Source organism: Coenobita brevimanus, chromosome 57 (assembly GCF_032717465.1).
Source record: "Coenobita brevimanus isolate Jiangsu-jjx chromosome 57, ASM3271746v2, whole genome shotgun sequence".
Taxonomy (NCBI): domain Eukaryota; kingdom Metazoa; phylum Arthropoda; class Malacostraca; order Decapoda; family Coenobitidae; genus Coenobita; species Coenobita brevimanus.
This window is the reverse complement of record NC_137010.1, coordinates 33,670,281-33,691,679: the sequence shown is the minus strand read 5'-3', so window position 1 is coordinate 33,691,679 and position 21,399 is coordinate 33,670,281. Positions and strand designations below refer to the sequence as shown.

At 41.7% G+C, this 21,399-nt stretch overlaps 1 protein-coding gene across 1 annotated transcript in view; it reads left to right on the top strand.

Annotated features, from left to right (window-relative positions):
• LOC145401958 (uncharacterized) overlaps positions 1 to 12,582 on the top strand; it is a 189,911-nt gene extending 177,329 nt beyond the window's left edge. Inside the window, exons 11-12 of the mRNA XM_080274063.1 lie at positions 11,452 to 11,637; positions 12,303 to 12,582. Of these exons, the coding sequence (XP_080130189.1) occupies positions 11,452 to 11,637; positions 12,303 to 12,462 (346 nt within the window). The 3' untranslated portion in view covers positions 12,463 to 12,582. The remainder of the gene's footprint in view (positions 1 to 11,451; positions 11,638 to 12,302) is intronic.
• Positions 12,583 to 21,399: the final 8,817 nt, after the last annotated feature.

Here is a 21,399-nt window from a genome sequence, read left to right as displayed (position 1 = left end):
CTGTGTTGTGCACTGTCACTTGAAATAACTTATAAAACTATTTTCCATTGTTCACGTATATTTACATTAATTACTTTCACTTGCTGTTTACACATTATTTACAATTCCACTTGCACTGTTTTACTCAATAGAAAGATCGTAGTCACTCTTTTATCAATTGTCAGCCCTTTACCTCTTTCCACACGAGGTTTAGTAGGGGGTAAAGGTCACAGAGCCATTTGCATGGGGGTGAGAAAAGGCCTTGAAGTCAGCAAGAAGAAACATACGTCCTCTCACTTCGGAAGATGACAGTAAACTGATAACGCAGGGCCAGCCAGCCTGGAGGCCTTTTTAGGGTTTATTCAGAGTTACCAATATTACTTCTTGAAACAGCTAAGTCTAGCACTGATATCATTGGCAGGAAATCTAGACAATACATTATAAATTTGGTAGTTCCAGGTGAATGTAAATATCACTTAGGCTTCTCCCTTCCCTCCTTACATGTATATTTATTACTTAAATAGATTAGAGGCCTACTTAGGAGATATATAATCAGAGCTACCAATGTTAAATCTTGAAACAGCTTTGTGTAGCACTGATATGATTGGCAGGAAATCTAGACAATACATTATAAATTAGGTAGTTCCAGGTGAATGTAAATATCACTTAGGCTTCTTCCTTCCCTCCTTACATGTATATTTATTACGAAAATAGATTATACGGCATATTTCAAGGGGAAAAAAACAGCGAAAATTAGCGAACGAGTGCACGTGAGGTGTTGTCAGGTGATAATTAGCCAATTCCAGGTGTATGGCACTCTCACTTACCTGATTTCTTTCTTGTATATATTATTTGGTATAAGAATACGACATAGGGCTTATTTCAATGGATGAAATCAGTGAAAAATTCCAGGGAAGATTTACTTAGCGTAGCATGGCCGGGCAGGTGAGAGGATAGGGTAATGGAGGGGGGGTAGGGAGGGGAGTCAAGAACGGGGAGGAATGGCTAAATTGTCAACAATGGATGGGAGTACAGATGAGATTAGGAGTGCTGACTAGTGTTGGACATTGTCAGTACTGATAGATGATACAAGCCCCCACTTGGAAGCCCGGGTGAATTCAAAATAACACAGAATCACAAAAGCGACGCCCCGCGGTATGATCCCTTGCTCCCAAGCGTCACGAAAGTGACGCCCCGCGGTTAAGGGGTTAATACCTTCCACATACCTTGCCTATATATTCTGTCATAAGCTTTCTCCAAGTCCATGAAGGCAGCATACACTTTCCTTCCCTTCTCTAGATACTTCTCCACTAAACATCTTAGAACAAATATCTGATGTACACACCTTTTCCCTTCCTAAATCCCCCTTGTTCTTCTCCAACTAGCTCCTCTGTCATATGCCTAACCCTATCAATGAGTATTCTACCATATATTTTACCAGTCACACTAAGAAGGCAAATACCCCTATGGTTACCACATACTTCTCTCTCCCCTTTTCCTTTGTACAGAGGAACAATTATACCTGATTTCCAGTCCTCTGGAACCCTTCCCTCTTCCCAAGCCAATCTACACAACTTCCATATCCACTCCACAACAATCTCACCCCCATACTTAAGCATTTCACCACACACTCCATCAATTCCTGGGGCCTTTCCCAGCTTAATCTTCTTCATCGCTTCCACTACTTCCGCCTTACTGATCTCTTCCTCCCTCCTCTCATGTCTTCTTCTCCCAGCCATTCCCCAACCACGTATACTCACACTGCTCTCACTCTCTACATTCAACAAATCCTCAAAGTGCTCCTTCCATCTCCTCAATTTCTCTCTCTTCTCCACCAACAATCTATTATTCCTATCTTTCACTCCCCTACTATTTCCCCTTTCACACTGCCTTACTTTCTTTACCTCCTTCCAAAACAATTTCTTACTCTCCCTTAATTGCCCACTAAACCACCAGGCGCCATAATTTGGTTACATGATTACCACCCAGTGGAGTAAATGGTTTCCTGGTGTACAGGAAACCATTTGGCTGGTCACTCAGTGTAGAGTCCCCCACAGGCAGAAGGAAAAGGAAAGAATAAAGGAAAGAAAGACAGAAGAGGGAGTGTAAAGTCACCTGTAGGCAGAAGGAAGAGGAAAGAGTGAAGGAAAGAAAGACAGAACAGAAAGGAAGGAAGAGGAAAGGGCAGACAAGCAGCACCACATTGAATGAGTAGATGGTGAGTGCCCCCACCTACTACCAACAACACAATAACAATCCAGAATAACTTCATAGTATGTGTCACTGTCACTTTCAGTAGTGTGCAGTGAACTCACCATCATCTCCATACTCACCGTTACATTAATTATTTGTTTTCTGATACACTAAAATAAGGTATTTTACATTTGCAGTATATCCACTATTATTGCCTGCCTTTACCAAGACGGAGCAATAATGTCTTGCCCGCCTCTGTGTGTGTGTGTGTGTGTGTGTGTGTGTGTGTGTGTGTGTGTGTGTGTGTGTGTGTGTGTGTGTGTGTCTACTTACCTGGTTGTATTTACCTCGTTGTGATATACGAGGTGCTACCCAAAGTTCCAGTACAGGTAATTTGAACAGAGGGAGCCAACCGTTTGCAGTTTTGCATTTTGCTGGTAGGAGGAGTCAGCAGCACCCCTTGTGTGTCAATGTGGCCCCAGCCGTGTCTGTGAGCGGATGTGTTTTTGAGCTATGTTTACTGTTGTAATGTGGTGTGTGGGTGGTTTGGCGGTATTGCAGTGGCCGACCTCACAGAACAAAGAACCTGCATCAAGTTCTGCTTCAAGATCAATAAGACAGGTGCAGAAACTCACCAGTTGCTTCAGCAAGCCTTTGGTGACAATGCCATGTCCCAAAGCTGAACATTTTTCTGGTACAAGCAGTTCAAGGAAGGATGAATGTCCATCGAAGATGATGACCATTCTGGACGACCATCAATGGCAACACCAGAAAACGTCAGAAATGTTCATCAGGTTATCCTTGCACATTGTAGACAAACAGTCCATGATGTTTGTGATATCGTTGGACTGTCATACGGGAGCGTCCAATGCATTTTGTCGGACGTGTTGGGCATGAGACGCATTGCTGCAAAATTTGTGCCAAGACTGCTGAGTGACGAGCAGAAGGCACATTGCACTGCAGTTTGCAGGGAGCTCAAGAATCAGGTCAGAGATGATGCCACCTTCACCTCCAAGGTCATAACTGGTGATGAATCATGGGTTTATGGTTATGACCAGGAGACAAAGCAGCAGTCATCGCAATGGAAGTCTACCAGTTGACAGAGGCCAAAAAAAGCACGTCAAGTTCGCGGCAGTGTCAAGTCGATGTTGATCATTTTCTTCGATATCCAAGGGAATGTTCACAAGGAATTTGTCCCACCCGGTCAGTCTGTCAGCAGAAAGTTTTACTGTGAAGTTTTGCAGCGTCTGAGGGAGAGCATCCGCTGCAAATGTCCAGAACAGTGGAAGAACAAGTACTGGGTCCTGCATCATGACAACATTCCTGCCCACACATCAGTTGTTGTCCGGCAGTTCCTGGCTTCCACTAACACGGTATTCATTCCCTGTCCACCCTATTCCCCTAACCTTGCCCCCTGCGACTTTTTACTGTTTCCCAAGCTGAAATTACAACTGAAAGGGCATTGATTTGACTGGATTGAGGAGATCCAGACAGAATTACAGGAGGTGCTCAAGACCATCATGCCTGAAGCCTTCCAGGGATGCATTGACTAGTGGAAAAAATGCTGAGATCACTGTATACATGCCTAAGGGGACTACTTCAAAGGCGACAGTGAGAACTAGGAGGTAAGGTAACTTATTTTCCTACAATATTCAAATTACTGGAACTTTTAGGTAGCACCTCGTACAGGAAATAGCTACGGTTGTGGGGTCCCTTCTTTGTTTCTCAATAAGTCAGATTTTGTTTTGAACTCGTTTGAGTTTTTTGACTGAACAATCTCTGTCCAGGGTATTCCACAGGTCTATGCATCTATATGGAAAACTGTATTTCTTGATATCCTTCAAGCAACTTGGCTTTTTTAGGCTTTTTTAGTTTCATTCCATGTCCTCTTGTTACTCTCCCATCCCACACAAACAGATTTTCTCTGTCAGTTTTTTCTACTGCCATCCTGGCCCTGAACACTGCAATCATGTCGCCCCTCTCTCTCCTTTCTTCCATGAAAGGCAGGTCTAGTTTTTCCAGCCTTTCCCTGTATGACAGATCTGCCAGGCTAGGGACCATCTTGGTTGCTGTTCTTTGTATTTTCTCGATCTTGTTTACATCTTTCTTTTTATGTGGGGGCCACACTATTATGCTGCATATTCCAACCTGGGACGGATCATGGCCACCTCAATTTTTTCATCTCATCCGTGTAATGAAATGCTACAATTATGTTAGTCAAGAAATTATGTCTCTCTAACTATCTTGTGTTTTTCAGGTGACATATTATCCTGGACCATCACTCCCAAGTCCTTGTCTTCTCTCACTTTTGTGATTGGTTCATTACCAGTGTGTGTGTGTGTGCGTGTGCATGTGCATGTGCGTGTGCGTGTGTGTGTGTGTGTGTGTGTGTGTGTGTGTGTGTGTGTGTGTGTGTGTGTGTATCTGTTACCATTATATCTCATGAATGGCTTGAGCTATAAACATGAAACCTTCAGGGTATCAAGATATAGTCAAAATCTTGGCCAAGTTTGAAAATGGGGACTCTGGGTCAAGGTCAACAAAATGGCTGCCAAAGGTCAACTAATTTTTATTGCGTGCCTTTACCACCATTATATATAATGAACAGCTTGAGCTATCGAGGCATCCCCTGACACTCGGGGGGGGGGTGCACCCCAGCCCCCAGGTGGGACGCTGCCCCCTAACCCCCAGGAGGTGCGGCGCCTGGGCTTGTAACTTGGCCAACAGCATATTCAGGTGGGAGATTAACATTCTGCTCCCGAATGCTTTTCTTTCATTTCTTAAAGCGTTCAGAGGTATGGTACATCAGAAGCACTCACAGAGCATCACTTTCACTTGTGTGTAGGATACTGCATTGTCACTTACTGTCGTCTCCTTCTTTACTGTTACACTAATATTATATCATTTGTGTACATACTAAACCAGGTTTTTTATACATTTACAATCTTTTCTGACATGTAGATGCATTCTGAGGTGTGGTAGACACAGAGGCACACTCCCGTACTAAGGCCGACCTTGCCTTTGGTACATATAGGCACATGTGCTCCAGTTTTAGCCTTTTTTCTCCTCACTTCCACCTCCTTCCCTTCGGAGTTCCTGTCAGAGGTATCACTGGGTGATAGATGGCACCACTTGGGTGGGTGAGCACACTTCCCACCCAGTTAGGCGGTAGGGGGAGGAGGATAGTTGGGAGAAACAGAGCAACATCTTCACTCCATGGTGGCCAATGGGTGACTGAGTGATGCAGTACCTACAGGTTGGCTGGGGGGACCCATGTGACCCACTTATCAAGCAATATCAAGTGTTTGGCAGGAATAATTGAGCATGAAAAATACAAAATTTCACCGGTCATCTGGAAGGACCATCACAACTGCCTCCGCAGTCTTTCCAGAAGGATTGCAGTATACTGAGTAAAACACTTAGAGCCTCTCTATCAGGATTGTAGAAATTTTTGTCATGGCACCCCAAACTGAAGGTAACCTGTGACATGCAGCTTACCCCGTAAGAGTCAACTACAGGGGCATGTGACCTGCCTCACATGAGAGGGATTTTTAACACTGCACCACAGAGCTTCTCGTCGGAGCAGCATCATGCACAGTTGTTATGGAATATTAGGCTTTATGTCATCTTTTATCTCTGCCCCTTAGGTCAAGCCCAGAAACAAAGTACATACAACAGTAGGCACAATGAACAAAATTCATGAACTTCCTGATCTGTTTACCATGATGTTAGCTCTCAAGGAAGGCTCAAACCTGTTTTGAAAAAGTTTTTGATGATAAAATTGAATGCATGGCCAACAGTGGCTAAGAGAAGAAACGGAAAGATGAAATAAATTATCTAACATGGCACATCATGCTCATGCTATGGCATATTGGATGAAATGACAACTCACTGAAGCTTTGACAGTAGCGAGTCCCACTTGTATGAATGCCTGTTTCCCGCCAAATGGGAAATTTTCAACCAAAATAACGCTGTAACTAATGTGAGTTAAGCAAAAACATTTCATGTGTTGGCATTTATTACTATTTCCAAAATGATGCACTTTGATGTCATTTTGCCGTGGTCACTAAATTAGCTGTATTGTCCCATCACAGAGCCTATTTTGCAGCTTACCTTCTACTGCAATCCATGGGTTAAATGTTGTGCATTTAATCCTAGATGATTGGCTACCACACAAGCTGTATTTTTTTATATTTTCCCTGAAATGATAATTGCTTCCATGGCTGAAAGCCATCTGTGTGCACCATACGCATTATGGAGGTTATTCTCTCGGGCATGAAGCATACATTCCATTCTCATATCCTGTGACTAATGGGAAAAAAACTTGGTTTAATCATGCTTGTTCTGATGATGTCCATAACAAGGAGAAAGCCTACAAAAGGCATCGGAGCCAACCCACCCCTGAATCTCATCTCTTATGTTTCTGTCTGGAATTGTGCTCTGTTCTTCACTCTGCCATAAATAATTTCTTTCGTGCTAAGTGCCCTGAACTCTCAAACTCAACTTCTTCCTGGCCCTTCTGGCACTTTGCCAAAAACCTTTTTAACAACTTTACCTCATCATCCATCCCTCTTTTCCACACTGATGACTCTGTAGCTATTTCTTCTACTGATAAAGCATAACTCCTTGCTTAGACTTTCTCCTCCAATTCTACCTTAGACGATTCCATTGCTGTCCCACCATCACTTCTCCCTGCTGTCCTCCTCGTGGCTGGCATTAAAATTTCTTCAGCTGATGTATTTTTTGCCATCACTGGTCTCAATATTAAAGAAAGCATATGGGCCTAATGAGGTCTCTCCTGTTGTCCTCAAAAACTGTGCTTACACCCTGCCTAGGTAATCTCTTTCGCCTTTGTCTGTCAACTTGTACCGATTCTACTTGCTGGAAGTTTGTTCTCATTCAGCCTGTCCCAAAGAAGAGTGACCATTCCCAGCCCTCTAATTTTCACTCAATTGCTTTTACATCTTGTGTTTTAGACATTTTTGAGTCTAAACAAAAAATAAATAAATAAATAAAGCATCTTTCCTATCACAACATTCTTTCCAATAGTCGGTCTGGGTTCCACCAGGGATTCTCCAGTGGCGATCTTTTCACCTACCTTTCAGACTCCTGGTCATCCGCCTTTTGTGACTCTGGTGAAAGCTTTGCCATTGCACTTGATATCTCAAAGGCTTTTGATCGAGTCTTGCATAAATCTTTAATTTCTAAACTGCCCTCACTCTTTCTTTCCTTCTATCTGTGCCTTCATCTCTAGCTTCCTTTCTGTAGCTGCTGTTGTAGTTGGCCACTATTCTTCTCCTAGAGCTGTCAGTAGTGGTGTTCCATAGAGTTCTGTCCTATCACCAACTCTCTTCCTTTTATTCATTAGTGGCCTTTCAAGCTGTACATCTAACCCTATCCACTCATATGCTGATGACTCCACCCATCACCTTTCCATTCGCTTCCTGCAGCATCCATCTCAGCAGTTACTTCGACAAACAAGGGATGAGGCTATGGCACACCTTATGTCTGACTTGGCTTATATCTCTTGTAGGGGTAAAAGTAATCTTGGTGTTTTTAATGCATCAAAAACTCAGTTTTTACATCTTTCAACCTAGCAGAATCTTCCGCACGAGTATCCTCTAGTTTTTAACAATATCCAACTGAATCCTGCATCATCTTTAAACATAATTGAGGTTTCATTCTCATGGGATTTATCTTGGAAAGATCATATTACCTCTTTTGCAAAATCTGCGTCCAAGAGATTAGGTGTGCTAAGCCGACTCCACGCCTTCTTTACCCCAGCACGGTTGTTGACTTTATCCATCCATCCATCCATCCATCCATCATCTAATCCTACATTGCCCCATGAGGAGCGTAGGAGCCCAGGGCTAGGCAGTTGGTCCCGACATTTAAGATGAGAGTGACGTTGACTTTATACATGGGTTTTATTTGCCTGATGTGTAGAGTAGGACTCTCATGTGTGAGGTGGGTTCAGAGGATTTTTGTCATATTAACTCTTCCCCTCATGCTGGTTCCCTTCAGCCTCCATCTGTTTGTCGCACTGTTGTATCTTTATCTCTCTTCTGTTGCTACTTTAATAGTCATTGCTCCTCTGAACTGTCTGCTTGCATCCCTCTACCACTACGCCAGGCTCGTACCACCTACCCAGAAACAAACTCTCATTTCTTTTCCATCCAACTCTTTAATTAATGCAAGATTTAACCTTTACCCCCACTCCGTCATGAATGCAACAGGTCAGCTCTGGAACTGTCTCCCTTTGTCTGTATTTCTTACTGCTCATGATCTCCAGTCTTTCAAAAGTAGTGTGTCCAGGCATCTCAAAATGAACAGATCTTTAATTTGGCTCTCGCATATCTTGTTATTGTTTTTTCTTGAAGGGAACAATCTTATGGGCTCCTGGCCTTTGGCTCCTTCTTTCTTACACACACACACACACACACACACACACACACACACACACACACACAAAATAATGTATTCCCATATGACTGTGTGGCTTCCAGCTTGGTAAGAAGCCATACTATCATCACTGTTAGGCATGAAATCAGCCACAAATACATAAAGTCTCTATGGTATATATCATCATCATCCAGGCCTCTGTTCCCACGCCAAGGTTGGGTTGGTGAGTTAGTGTTGAGAGAGCCAGGAAAAAAAAAAAAAATGATAGAATGAGATACAAACTAGAGCTTGCCCATTGAATGATCCATACTCCTATTCTCTCACCAATCAAGCCCTCAGAATCCTGATCTCACATGAATAGGCCAGTAAACCTTCTGCATGTAGCATGACACTCACCTAACAATCAGCAGCTGTCAGGTTAAAAGCAGGTGCCAAATCCTGGTCATACACTTCACACAAATTAATGCAGGAAGCTAAGTCACCTGTCAGTTCCCTAGCCTCATTAGCTCATTATACCTTTCTTTCTCACACACTCATTTATGATATTAGTCCACCTTCTTCTAGGTCTACCACATCTCCTACCACCTTCATATTTGCAAGGTATACCCTTTTCACCACTTTGTTCACTCCCAGTCTTTTTCTCCATACATTACCTTAGCATCTGACTTTAACACTGGGCTCTTCTGGCTCACAGAAAAACTCAGCTGTACCTTGGAAACCCCAGTATCAGGGTGACATTTTGATGATGATAATATGAAATATCATAGGTGAGTAATAGTCTGTCTGCCTCCCTGTTGCCTGATGCTAACTCCGTAAGTTGGTCCAGGGTGGCAGAAGAACATCCTCCAATTTTTTTTGCCACCATTTATCACCACTTCCACACAACATTCACAGCCTTTCATCACTTATGTCCTTTTTTTAGTCTACTGTTCCTCCTTGTCCTTAGTCATCTTGGTATGAACAAAATATCATGTTCCAAGAAAATGTGTGAGAGTAGAAAGTATAGAGGCTGGGGAGTTTAGAACAAAGATGGATGAGCTTGAGGGGACTTTTTAAAGCATTCCCATGTTTATCATGGTGGTCAGTATACTGTCATGAGATTTCAAGTCTGGGTTGCTGTTATAGTTATTGCATGCAAATGATCTGTTATGAATAGCAAGAAGGCAGCTGTGAAGAGAGAGCATAGGGGGGACAAAGATTTACAGTTAGTGGGCTGGATGGAGGCATAATGGCCATTGACCTTGTAGCCAGGAAGGAGGTTGGCAGTAGCTTGATTTGTGTGATGGTGGTGAGGGTAGGCACCTAAGGGTTGCAGCAATGTGAAAGTTAAATTGCAAAATATAACCTGTTATGAGCAGTGAGCATCCCTTATGCTGTAGGAGGTTGCCATAAGGGATGTGGCACATTGGTGTGATAATGTGTTTTGCTGTTTAGATGACATGATTAGCACAGGAAAGATTAATTGAAGTTAGCCCAGTTGTAAGAGTCAGTAGTGGTTGGAAGTAATTTAGAGCTGTTGCCCTTGTTGACAGTAATGGTGCTTGCTCCATGTATGATAAAATAAAAAGGGGGGCAATATTATGCTTTGTGTATTGTAAAAATTTGTAATGCTTTCTGGTTATGGAATGTGGACAATAAAGTATGAAGTTAGCAAATCTGAACACACTGATATCAGAAAGGAGAGATGGATGAGAATTTCACAGTGACGGACAAAACATGTGCAGAATAAAGAGCATCTTAAATTGTGGGAGCACTTGTAAGGTGATGTACAGTACAGTATATGGATACGCTAAAATTGCTTGGACATCTGGAGAAGAATTGTACAAGTACCTGAATGAAGTGCTGTACTGTCATACTGGAACATGAAAGGGAGAACCTCTGTAGGGGTAAGAAAGGAAAATGAGGGATGAGATCCTAAATATGGACCTCAGATATAGTGGACTGTGCAGTGTGGAAAACAATCATCAGGTAAACAGGGCTGAACCATGCGAACGTGGAATAGTATCTTTCATAATGCAAGATGGTAATAGGACACTATTGGTGAAGATGATGAAACAATTGATGAGTGATTGAAACAATTGGTTAGCGGTGTGTATTATGCTGTTGAAATTTAAGTTTAGCAATTCATTCTGAGCAGAAGGTATGACTGCCTTTTTATGTAGCTTGAATGAGTTTTTAGATGATGATATCATCATCCAATCCCAAATTGGCCTGGGACTAGGCCACACAGTCCCAGCATTTAAGATGATGGTGACCAGCCTCACTTGCCTCTGAGTAACATTACGGTATGCAAGCAATAAACCCCAACCACCCCTCAGATGGAAAGCCATACAGGCCCCATCCAGGTGGAACATCTTAACGCACTACACCATAAGGCATCATTTGGTTATATGGTTACCACCCAGTGTAATAAATGGTTTCCTGGGTTACATGAAACCATTTGGCTTGTCACTCAATGTAGAGTCACCTGGAGAGAGAGAGAGAGAGAGAGAGAGAGAGAGAGTTACATTGAGTGAGTGGGTGATCAGCATCCCCACTGACCACTACTCAGTATTTAGATTAAATTGGAAATCCATTGTTACCCATGAATATATGTAACACTGTCTTTTTAAGGATTATTTGTTGTAATTCTAATTTTGATCAGTTCTTATTTACTAACGAACAACAAGCTGGCTATCCAGTGGTCTAGTGGTATGAGGTGTGTACATCATTTTGAATCCCCAAGAGCAACTGGAAGTTTTTTTATCATGTTGGGGTCATTAACCCCTGCACTTTAAATGTATTGAACTGGTAACCAAGCTGTGGGCCTATACACCTTACAGGAGATAATAATGGTAGTGGGTGTTAGCAAAACTAAGGAATGTTGTTCTTGACCAGCTACCGCCTGGAAGATGTAGCATACACCCGAAGTGGAGACAAGGGTGACTCATGTAATGTAGGTGTAGTGGCCAGACATCCCAGCCACTACCCTCACCTCTGCAATGCCCTCACCTCTCAGGCTGTTGCCCAGTACTTCGCTCATGTCTTCCCACCTGGTGCTGACCCCAGTGAATACGTAAAGAGGTGAGAACACAGCAATGTTACTGGTTAACCCCTTCAGTCCAATTGCATATTTTTATTGTGTTCTTGCTACCTTCAGGCTGTTTTATCCAAATTAGGAAAAAAATCAGGTTGTTAAGGGGTTAATGGAGACTTTGTAACTACATCACTACAAATGGTCTCTCCAAACCTTTGAAAATTATGTGGAAGTTGTAAAATAAAATAATGTCATGGAACTGAAGGGATTAGTAAATTTTTTTTAGTAAGGTTACAGACATACTATTTTAATTTTTCTACTTGATGTACTTCTTACTTTCAGATCACTTATCTTTCTGTTTTGGTGATTATGGCCTTGACCAGCCATCATTTTTGTTTTTCCCTTTTCTTTTTTCTTGATCCTGTCTCACAGTCTGTGATGTGAGAATTAGGGTTGGGATGATGATAATAATGGTGATTGTGGTGATGATGATGATGATGATGGATTATAATTTGATTTTGCACTCATATGATTGTTTTCATACTACTGTATTTGTGCTTCCCTTTCTGGATCCTACCTAACTCATTTGTTGGTGGGAAATAGGTGACAAAGAGGTATAGTACGGCCCACATCCATTCACCCATTCATTCAAGTCTCCCATACCTAAAGCATATGACAATACCTGCTAACTCTTTTATGTTGCTGTTTCCAGGTATGAGGTTCCAGGAATTTATGGCCTCAATTTCACACTGGAGCAGTCGTTAGGTGGTGGAGGTGTGGCGTCACTTCGCTCTGACCCTCAGGGCAAGGCTTATGCTCAGATGCTCCTTGACTTTGAACTCAAAGATTTCCCGGACATTAAAGCAGTGTAAGCCAATTTATAAGCAGACTCAGGAGGCTCAGACAAGGGTGTTTTTTTTTTTACCTTGCAAGGTTTGGAATGTTGCACATATAGGGAAGAAATAATTGGAAGAGGTGACTGAAATAATATGAGATGATGATATCTTTTGTAAGTACTGGCTGCAAGCCAGTTGTAAAGAATACAGTACTGTATATATATTTTTATTGCTTTGACTTTGTTACTTTTACTTGAGGTAATGCAGCTGTAGTGGGAAAAAAAAAAAATGTTGGCCGAAACTAAAATTATACAAATCTTAGTATGCTTGCATCATTATACTGTATGTTGTTACATCTTACCCTACAATATATAATATGGACTGTACATTAATACTATGTAAGTAGGAGTGCACAAGAAGGGTAGAGTACTGTCAGTGTTGAATATCAGAAAATGTTTACAATCTATTTTTTGGAGTTGTTTGTTTAAATAATTATATATAAAGTTGTCCTTTATTATGTGTGGACAGTTGCATTTACCTGTATACCATTTATGGTAACTGACTGGTCTTGGTGCTTGATAACCATAGTATTAGCCCCTTCAGTCTGAGTGGCCTTCTATGCTGTCAGAATAAAATATGAAAGATATCCTCAGACTAAAGGTGATATGGAAGTCTGGTAAGCTGTTGTTACTCTTGTTACCATGATCAAAGTTTAGCTGTTAGTGTGATGTTTTGATGAGATGCTTCTTTGAGTGCAACAGAGGTTTATAGTCATATGAATATAAGAATTGGGGATAACTGTACAAGGCCCATTGGCCCATGCTAAGCAGTTCATACAAATGTGTAACTAAATTGCTAAAGTAAGACAAGGATAGCAAAGATGAAGGCTCTCTCCCACCCTAAGAAACCCTCCAGTCAAAACATGGAAGAAAAAAAAGCCAGTTGCCAAGCTGTCTCACATAAGCACTCCTGGTATGCAGCACACAGCATTGGAAGGTTACACATACTAGAATACATATCAGGCCAGCCTTGTTGACTAAAAGTACACAATTAACACATTCAGCCGGACAAGATAATATGACAGTGGTCAGCCCACACACCTATATACTGTATCTCAGGAATATAGTACAAATCACAATTATTGCAGCTGGTTATTCATTCCACTAGCTTCACTTTCTTGCCTCACTGATAATACAGTAATTCCGCTATAAGCTCAGTGACTAGACCATAAACTATAAACACATTATTTTAACCAAGGAGAGAATGGTTGAGGAATTCATTGCGACGATGTAATGAGAAAAGTGAGGAATTTACAGAGGCTTGCTGATAATCTTATGTCCCTCATAGGTTATTACTCTATTTATTTTGTAAGATTTCCCTCCTCCTCTTCCTTTGTACATAAAGGAACTCCCCTCTCCTCCCCTCAGTGCTCTGAGGGTATGTGTGAAAAGTGGGTAGGAATAGAAAGACGTACTACAGTTGAGTACAGGTCGAATGTAGGCCTTTTGTGACAACCATCAACCCAGATGAATGCCAAAATATATCAGCTGATGTGTAATCAACTATAAAAAAAATAAATAAATAAATAAAAAATAAAAAAATGTTTTTTTGTTGCCCTTGCAACTATTAGTGCAAGGCCAAAGGTTAAATGGAAGTCTTTGCAAATATGGTGACTGTGCATATAGAAGAATTGCTGTAGAGGAGGACAGTGATGGATTCGGACAGTGGGATGGGTCGGACATTGACATTCCTGGGAAAAGCATGAGTACTCTGCTTGCGACATTTTGCGAGAACAAGCAAGAGTTGGTTGTTATAAAGCTAACAGAAGCAGATGACACTGACAGCCACGCTAAGTGATGTAGCTCATATTTTCTTATTTTTCTGCAAGTACAGTAATACCATATGTAAGTTTTCAGCTGACTTAGCATAAGCTCTGATATAATGAATACATAAGGATTTGTAAACATAATGTACAGCACACAAACATCACTCATTCTAGAGGTTATAGCTGTAACATAAAGTTTTGAAACTTTATGTGCTAGATTTAAATATCCTCAGAAGTTATTACAATGGAATCTCCTAAATCACACATTTCTTAATCATGGATTCATAATATGCAGTGACATCATGCAAGTTTGCAACATCACATCAGTAAATCACAGAAATTACACAAAATTCATGGATGCAGCATAATGCTTCATGTAATATGTGCCACCATTACCTCAAGTCTGTGCATCTAGCCAAGCGTAAACCAATCATAGTCAAGCATGGCAATTTACTAAACCAATCATATTCAAGCACAGCACTTACCATAAGCCAATCATAGTGCTTCCCTCCCACTCCAAGCATGAAGGTTGTTACTGTTCGCTGGTGACCAGTTTGATGTAGATTTAGGGGTAAGGGAGGCAACTATTCTGAGATGACAGGCCCATAAGTAATTTACCCCATAAGATTAGTTTTTAATAAATTGTGGAATTCTCAGATCATGGTGAGTGCTTAGTACCATAAACCCGCGCTCTCAACGATTGCACTGTATATAGTTTCAGAATAATTCAGTCAGTAGAACAGGGGGATGGTTTGTCAGTGGCCAAACCATTCCTTTGGTAGGGAAAAGATTTATAAATCCATCTTGTTGTACAGTTGATGTACGTTATTAAAATACTGTAGATACTGTATACAGTAGTCCCTCAATTATATGATGTAATAGAGCCAAAGGCATGTTCAGGTAGTGGAAATGTCCGGATAATGAACAATATCCCCCCTGTTATACCCAGACCCTACCTACATCCAACTTCCAACCTATACCTAACCTATTTGTACAGTACCTCTGCTTACTTTGGCAGTGTTTTCCAGTCATTCAGCCATATTTAGGCATCAAAACACACATAGGAATTTAAAAAATTATCTTTAGCACCAAAAAAAAAAAAAAAAAAAAAAAAAAAAAAATGAAAACCAAAAAACACCCCATCTATACACTACTGTTGTGTACAGTATCCCTCCTTAATTTTGGCACAGTTTTCTGGTCATTCTGCCATATATAGACATCAAAACACACATTGGAATATCCAAAATAATTTTAAACACCAAGAAAACCATCTATCTATCTATCTATTGCCAGACGCCTCAATCCCATTTGGGGTGGCCACAAACAAATCGCCTCCAAGTCGCCCTGTCCCCCACCATTTCACTGCCCTGCTCCCAACTCACACACCCCTCTCTCATATACCTCTCCACCCCATCCCTAAAAAAACACCCTACCTATACACTGCCGTATGTACAATACTCCTCCTAATTCTGGCTATGTTTTCTGGTCAATCTGCCATATTTAGGCATCAAAACACACATAGGAATATCCAAAATAATTTCATCACCATTACCATCCGGACCCCTTTCCCACCTGAAGGCAAGGTGAGGAGTAGCAATGTCCAGACAGCCCAAATCTGCCCAATTCAACGGGCTACGCTTCCATTCGCTCACCATTCAAGCCCCCATGAAAATCATGGGAAAACAAAAAATGAAAAATAAAAAAATACCCTACAGGTATCTATACACTAATTTGTGTACAGTACCCCTCCAAATTTTGGCACTGTTTTCAGGTCAATCTGCCATATTTAGACATCAAAACATCCAGAGGAATATCCAAAGTAATGCTAAACACCAAGAAAACCATGCAAAAAAAAAAACTTTATACCCCCCCAAAAAAAAACCTACCTAAATGTATTGTACCCCTCCAAATTTTGGCAGTGTTTTCTGGTCATTCTGCCATACTGAGACATTAAAACACTCATTGGAACATCCATATTAATGCTAAACACCACGAGAACAGTGCATAAACAACAACAAAATCCACAATAAAACTGAAGATGGTTGGAAAATCAGTTATCTTTGTGACACGAGATAGCTGCTCCTGGGGTTTATATAAAAAAAAAAAGGCCAAATATGCCACCTGAAAATGGTTATATTGGTATAAATGATATACCATCATCTTCACTGGCATTTATGCTAGAGTAAAAGCTTGATATAAGGAACACGGGATAAAACAGGAGCTTGAGAAAAAGGAACAACTTTTTTTCTTAAGGTACTCGCAACATACCAGAAGTTTTCCGTTCTGTCGCGAAGCGTCAGGTTTCCGTAACAGAAATAAACTGGTTTGTCCGTGGTTGTGGAAAAATCGCGATGCACAAGTCATATCCCCCCCAATTAGGAGGTGAGTTTTTACTGTTTTATTAATTATTATTACTCCATTATTATTATTATTGTGGGTTCTGACTCCTCTGTGTGTATCATTATGACCTGCACTCGCAGCATGTCTAGCCTATGTGTGGCAAAAGAAGCTATTTAATAGCAACTGTGTATTGGCTTCACGTCACGAGTTAAGGAAGAAATATTGGAAAAATCACAGATTTCCGGATAATTCCATTCCATCTATTGTCTTGGAACTGAAGCTTGAAAAAGCGGAATATTTGGTAAACGGAATAGGGGTTGGCAGAATTATTCCGTTATATCAAGCTTTTACTGTATAAGATACGCTAAGAAAAACACAGAAAACTGATGAGTAAGATAACGAAACTGCAATAAATGTTGTTCTGGAGTAAAATTTACCTTCATATAACTTCCCACTATCCTAGTGCAAAATTTTGCTCGCAACTTGCAAGAGTTAAGCATATGTCTAGATGCAAAATTTCATGAGCTTTCTCATGGATTTTGCTGAATTTTGATACAACCAAAAATATTCAAATAAATCGCCAAGAACTCTAAAATGTCACGGGTCATTGCTTTCAATGCAAGGGAGGGGAGGGAGTGAGGGGGGAGCTGGGAGGCCTGGCTAGCAAGGCAGGGAGCATGGGAGGGTATGGTGGAGGGACGGGAGAGGGGGGTAGAGGTGAGGCTGTGGACAGGATTTTTTCTTTCTGTCACAAGGCAGGCAGGTGCTTTCACCTGACTTGTGGCTTGTGATCTGTCTTACAAAAATGCATTGGCCATTGGGAAACACATCTGGTGACCAGGCAACTTTGGATGTTCGGTGTAGAAGCGAATGGGCGCTTCCACCTGACTTGTGGCTTGCAAACTCTGTTAGACGCGCGGTGGCAGTTGGAAAAGACTAATCCTGGTGGACGCACGACTTTGAACATTCGGTGGGGATGCATACGGACGTTTTGACACTGCTTGTGGGTTACGGTCAGTATTATCTGGGTGCTGGAGGTCTGAAGGGAGTGATTGGACCAACGCGTGACTTTGACCATTCAGTACAGGGGTGAACAGACATTTTAGCTCAGGCAGTGGGTTATGGCCAACTTCCCTTGCACAGCTAGAGCCCAGCGGCCACAATACTGAATGTCTGAACATGTCAACTAGCCGGCCAAAGTTCTTGGGGAATTTAACGTTCGGATAATGGCAAGTAAATTCAGATAATGGTTTAATACAGCCAAAGTCTAGCATCTGGATAATGAACAGGTCCAGATACTGCAAATCCGGATAAATGAGGGATTACTGTATGACCCAAGTGTGTGTGTGTGTGAGAGAGAGAGAGAGAGAGAGAGAGAGAGAGAGAATCATTCATAAACTTAGTTGCCATTTTCAAAGTAAAAGCATTTTAAGCAATTACGGATTTCTGGTGATTAACATGCTGCAGCATTTTACTGTTAAATACAATAAAATAGGTTGGCATTAGTAAATTCTTGCATAGTATATAATCATCATCATATTGTTGTTCATTCTGGACAAGTACTATGTGGCTGAACCATCCCACATTTGCAGCCAGACCATCCCAACAGTGAGGCAGTGAGTGACGATCTGGACATTATACTCTAGATACCTCTCCTCAGACATCTTCATCAAACACTTAAAAGAGCAAAGCTTTGAATATTTTGCATAGCCGTGGGATAGGACAACATTTTGGCACTAAGAAATTGTACATGCTGTTAATACCATACCTATATTTTTGACAAATATTTTTCCTAAAAAGTGGCGAAACCATCACCATTCTCCCCCTCGAGGGGCCCAGCTTACTGTATTCTAGCCAAGTCAGCTCTTTCTAATGGGAGATGACAAAACAATGTTTTCAAGTATGTGCAGCAAATTGTACTGTTGATGTGAATGCATGGTAGTCATTTAATAATTACTGTGCCTTAGCAATTTTGATAGATACATTTTGAAGGGATTTTGCTACAATGAAATTTTGGTATTGAAGTTGGCATGTAGGCTATATAATAAAAGTGAGAATAATTTAACTTCTGTTTTATTTACATGATCGTCATCATCAGTTGGACCCTCTTTCCCAACCTAGGGCAGGGCAAGGAGAAGCAACATCCAGACAGCCAAAGTTTGCCCAGTTCAATGGGCCATGCTTCCATTCACTCATCATTCAGGCCCCCACGGAATCCTGGCTTCATTTGATAGGCCAAACTGTTTCACCACATACTGTAGCTTCATATATACCTATCTGATAGTCAATACAAACGCTGTCATGGTAAAAAAGGGTGCCAAATCCCTGGCCATGTGCTTCTCTGCACAAAATTCACCCAGCCAGCTTGATCTGTCAGTCCCATAGCCTCACCATACCTCTCTTCCTCACACACTCATCCACCACATCTCTCCAACTTCTCCTTGGCCTACCTCGCCTCCTCCCTCCTTCAAATTCACTCAAATATATCTCTTCCACCACTCAATTGTCATCCTTTCTCTCCACATGACCATACCATCTTTGTACACTCTCTTTGATTCTGGTGTCCAAAGACTTCCTCACTCTGCAGCTTTCACAAATCACATTATTCCATATCCTATCCTCTCTCTGTACTCCACATACAATCCTCTAAAGTCCCATTTCCACTGCTTTTACTCTTTTCATTTTCATGCCACACCATAATCCCACACCTGTAAGTTAAAGCTGGCACTAACACTCCTTCATGTTTTTTTTTTTTTTTTATGCAAGGAAGAAGGAACCAAAGGCTGAGCCCACATTAACGTTCCTTCCAAGAAAGAAACAAACACAATACAAAAAGACAGTCAAATTCAAGATCCATTCATTTCGAGATGCCTGGACACACTGCGTTTGAAGTTGGGAGATCATAGGAAGTAGGAAATACAGACAGAGGGAGACAGTTCCAAAGTTGACCTGTTGCATAAATGAAGGACTGAGAATAGCGGTTAACTCTTGCATTTGAGAGTTGGACAACAAAGGAATGAGAGTTTGCTGCTAGATGGGTGCTACGCGCCCGTCACAGAGGTGGAGGGATGCAAGCAGACAGTTCAGAGGAGCAGTGACCATTGAAGTAGCGATAGAAATGAGATAAAGAGGCAACAGCGCAGCAAAGAGACAAAGATTGAAGGGAGCCAGTAAGAGGAGGAGAGTTAATGAGACGAACAGCCTTTGACTCCACCCTACTGAGAAGAGCTGTATGTGGGGAGCCTCCCCACACATGAGAGTTGTACTCTAAACAGGGGCGAATAAAACCCCTGTATAGAGTCAACAACTGTGCAGGAGTAAAGAAGGCACGGAGTCGGCTAAGCACACCCAATCTCCTGGAAGTAGATTTTACAAGAGATGCAATATGATCTTTCCAAGATAACCCCCGTGTGAATGAAACCCCAATCATGTTCAAGGATGATGCAGGATTGAGCTGGATATTAAACAATAGTGGGTATTCCTGTGGAAGATTTTGACGGGTTGATAGGTGTAAAAACTGAGTCTTGACGGGTTGATAGATGTAAAAACTGAGTCTTTGATGCATTAAAAACAACAAGATTATTTTTACCCCAGTCAGAGATACGAGCCAAGTCAGACATTAGGTGTGCCATTGCCTCATCCCTTTTCTGCTGAAGTAACTGCTGAGATGGGCGTTGTGGGAACCGAATGGAAAGGTGAAGGGTGGAATCATCAGCGTACGAGAGGATAGGGTTAAATGTACAGCTTGGAAGAGCATTGATGAATTAAAGAGAGTTGATAGGACAGAGCCCTGAGGAACACCACTGTTAATAGATCTTGAAGAAGAACGATGGCAATCTACAACAGCAGCTACAGAACGACCGGAAAAGAAGCTATAGATGAAGGCACAGATAGAAGGATGGAAACCGTAAGAGGGCAGTTTGGAAATTAAAGATTTATGCCAGACTCGATCGAAAGCCTTTGAGATGTCAAGTGCAATGGCAAAGCTTTCGCCAAAGTCCCGAAAAGAGGATGACCAGGAATCTGAAAGGTAGGTGAGAAGAACGCCAGTGGAGCGTCCCTGACGGAACCCATACTGACGATCAGAGAGAAGGTTGTGATTGGAAAGATGCTTTAAAATTTTTCTGTTACGAATAGACTCGAAAACTTTTGAGACACAGGATGTTAGTTAGAGGGGTGGGAACGGTCACCCTTCTTTGCGACTAGCTGAATGAGAACAAACTTCCAACAAGAAGGAGAGGTACAAGTAGAAAGACAAAGGCGAAAGAGTTTACCTAGGCAAGGTGTAAGCACAGAAGCACAGTTCTTGAGGACAACAAGAGGGACCCCAGCAGGCCCATATGCCTTGTTAGTATTGAGGCCAGTGATGAGAGAAAATACATCAGCTGAAGAAATTTTAATGTCAGCCATGAGAAAGTCAGAGGGGGAAAGTGAGGGAGGAACAGCACCGGAATCGTCTAAGGTGGAATTGGAGGAGAAAGTCTGAGAAAACAGATCTGATTTATTAGTAGAAGAAATAGCTACAGAGCCATCAGAGCAGAAAAGAGGAGGGAAGGATGAGGTAAAGTTGTTAGAAAGATTTTTGGCAAGATGCCAGAAGGAGCGGGAAGAATTCGAATTCGAGAGCTGAGAGCATTTAGAACGGATGGAATTATATTCTGCAGAGCGAAGAACAGCACGATTCCGGGCCGAAACAAAAAAAAAATGTGGTGGGTTGGCTCCGGTACCTTTTATAGGCCCTCTCCTTGTTGCAGACAGCACTAGAACAAGCGTTATTAAACCAAGGCTTTCTTGCATTAGTCAGAAGA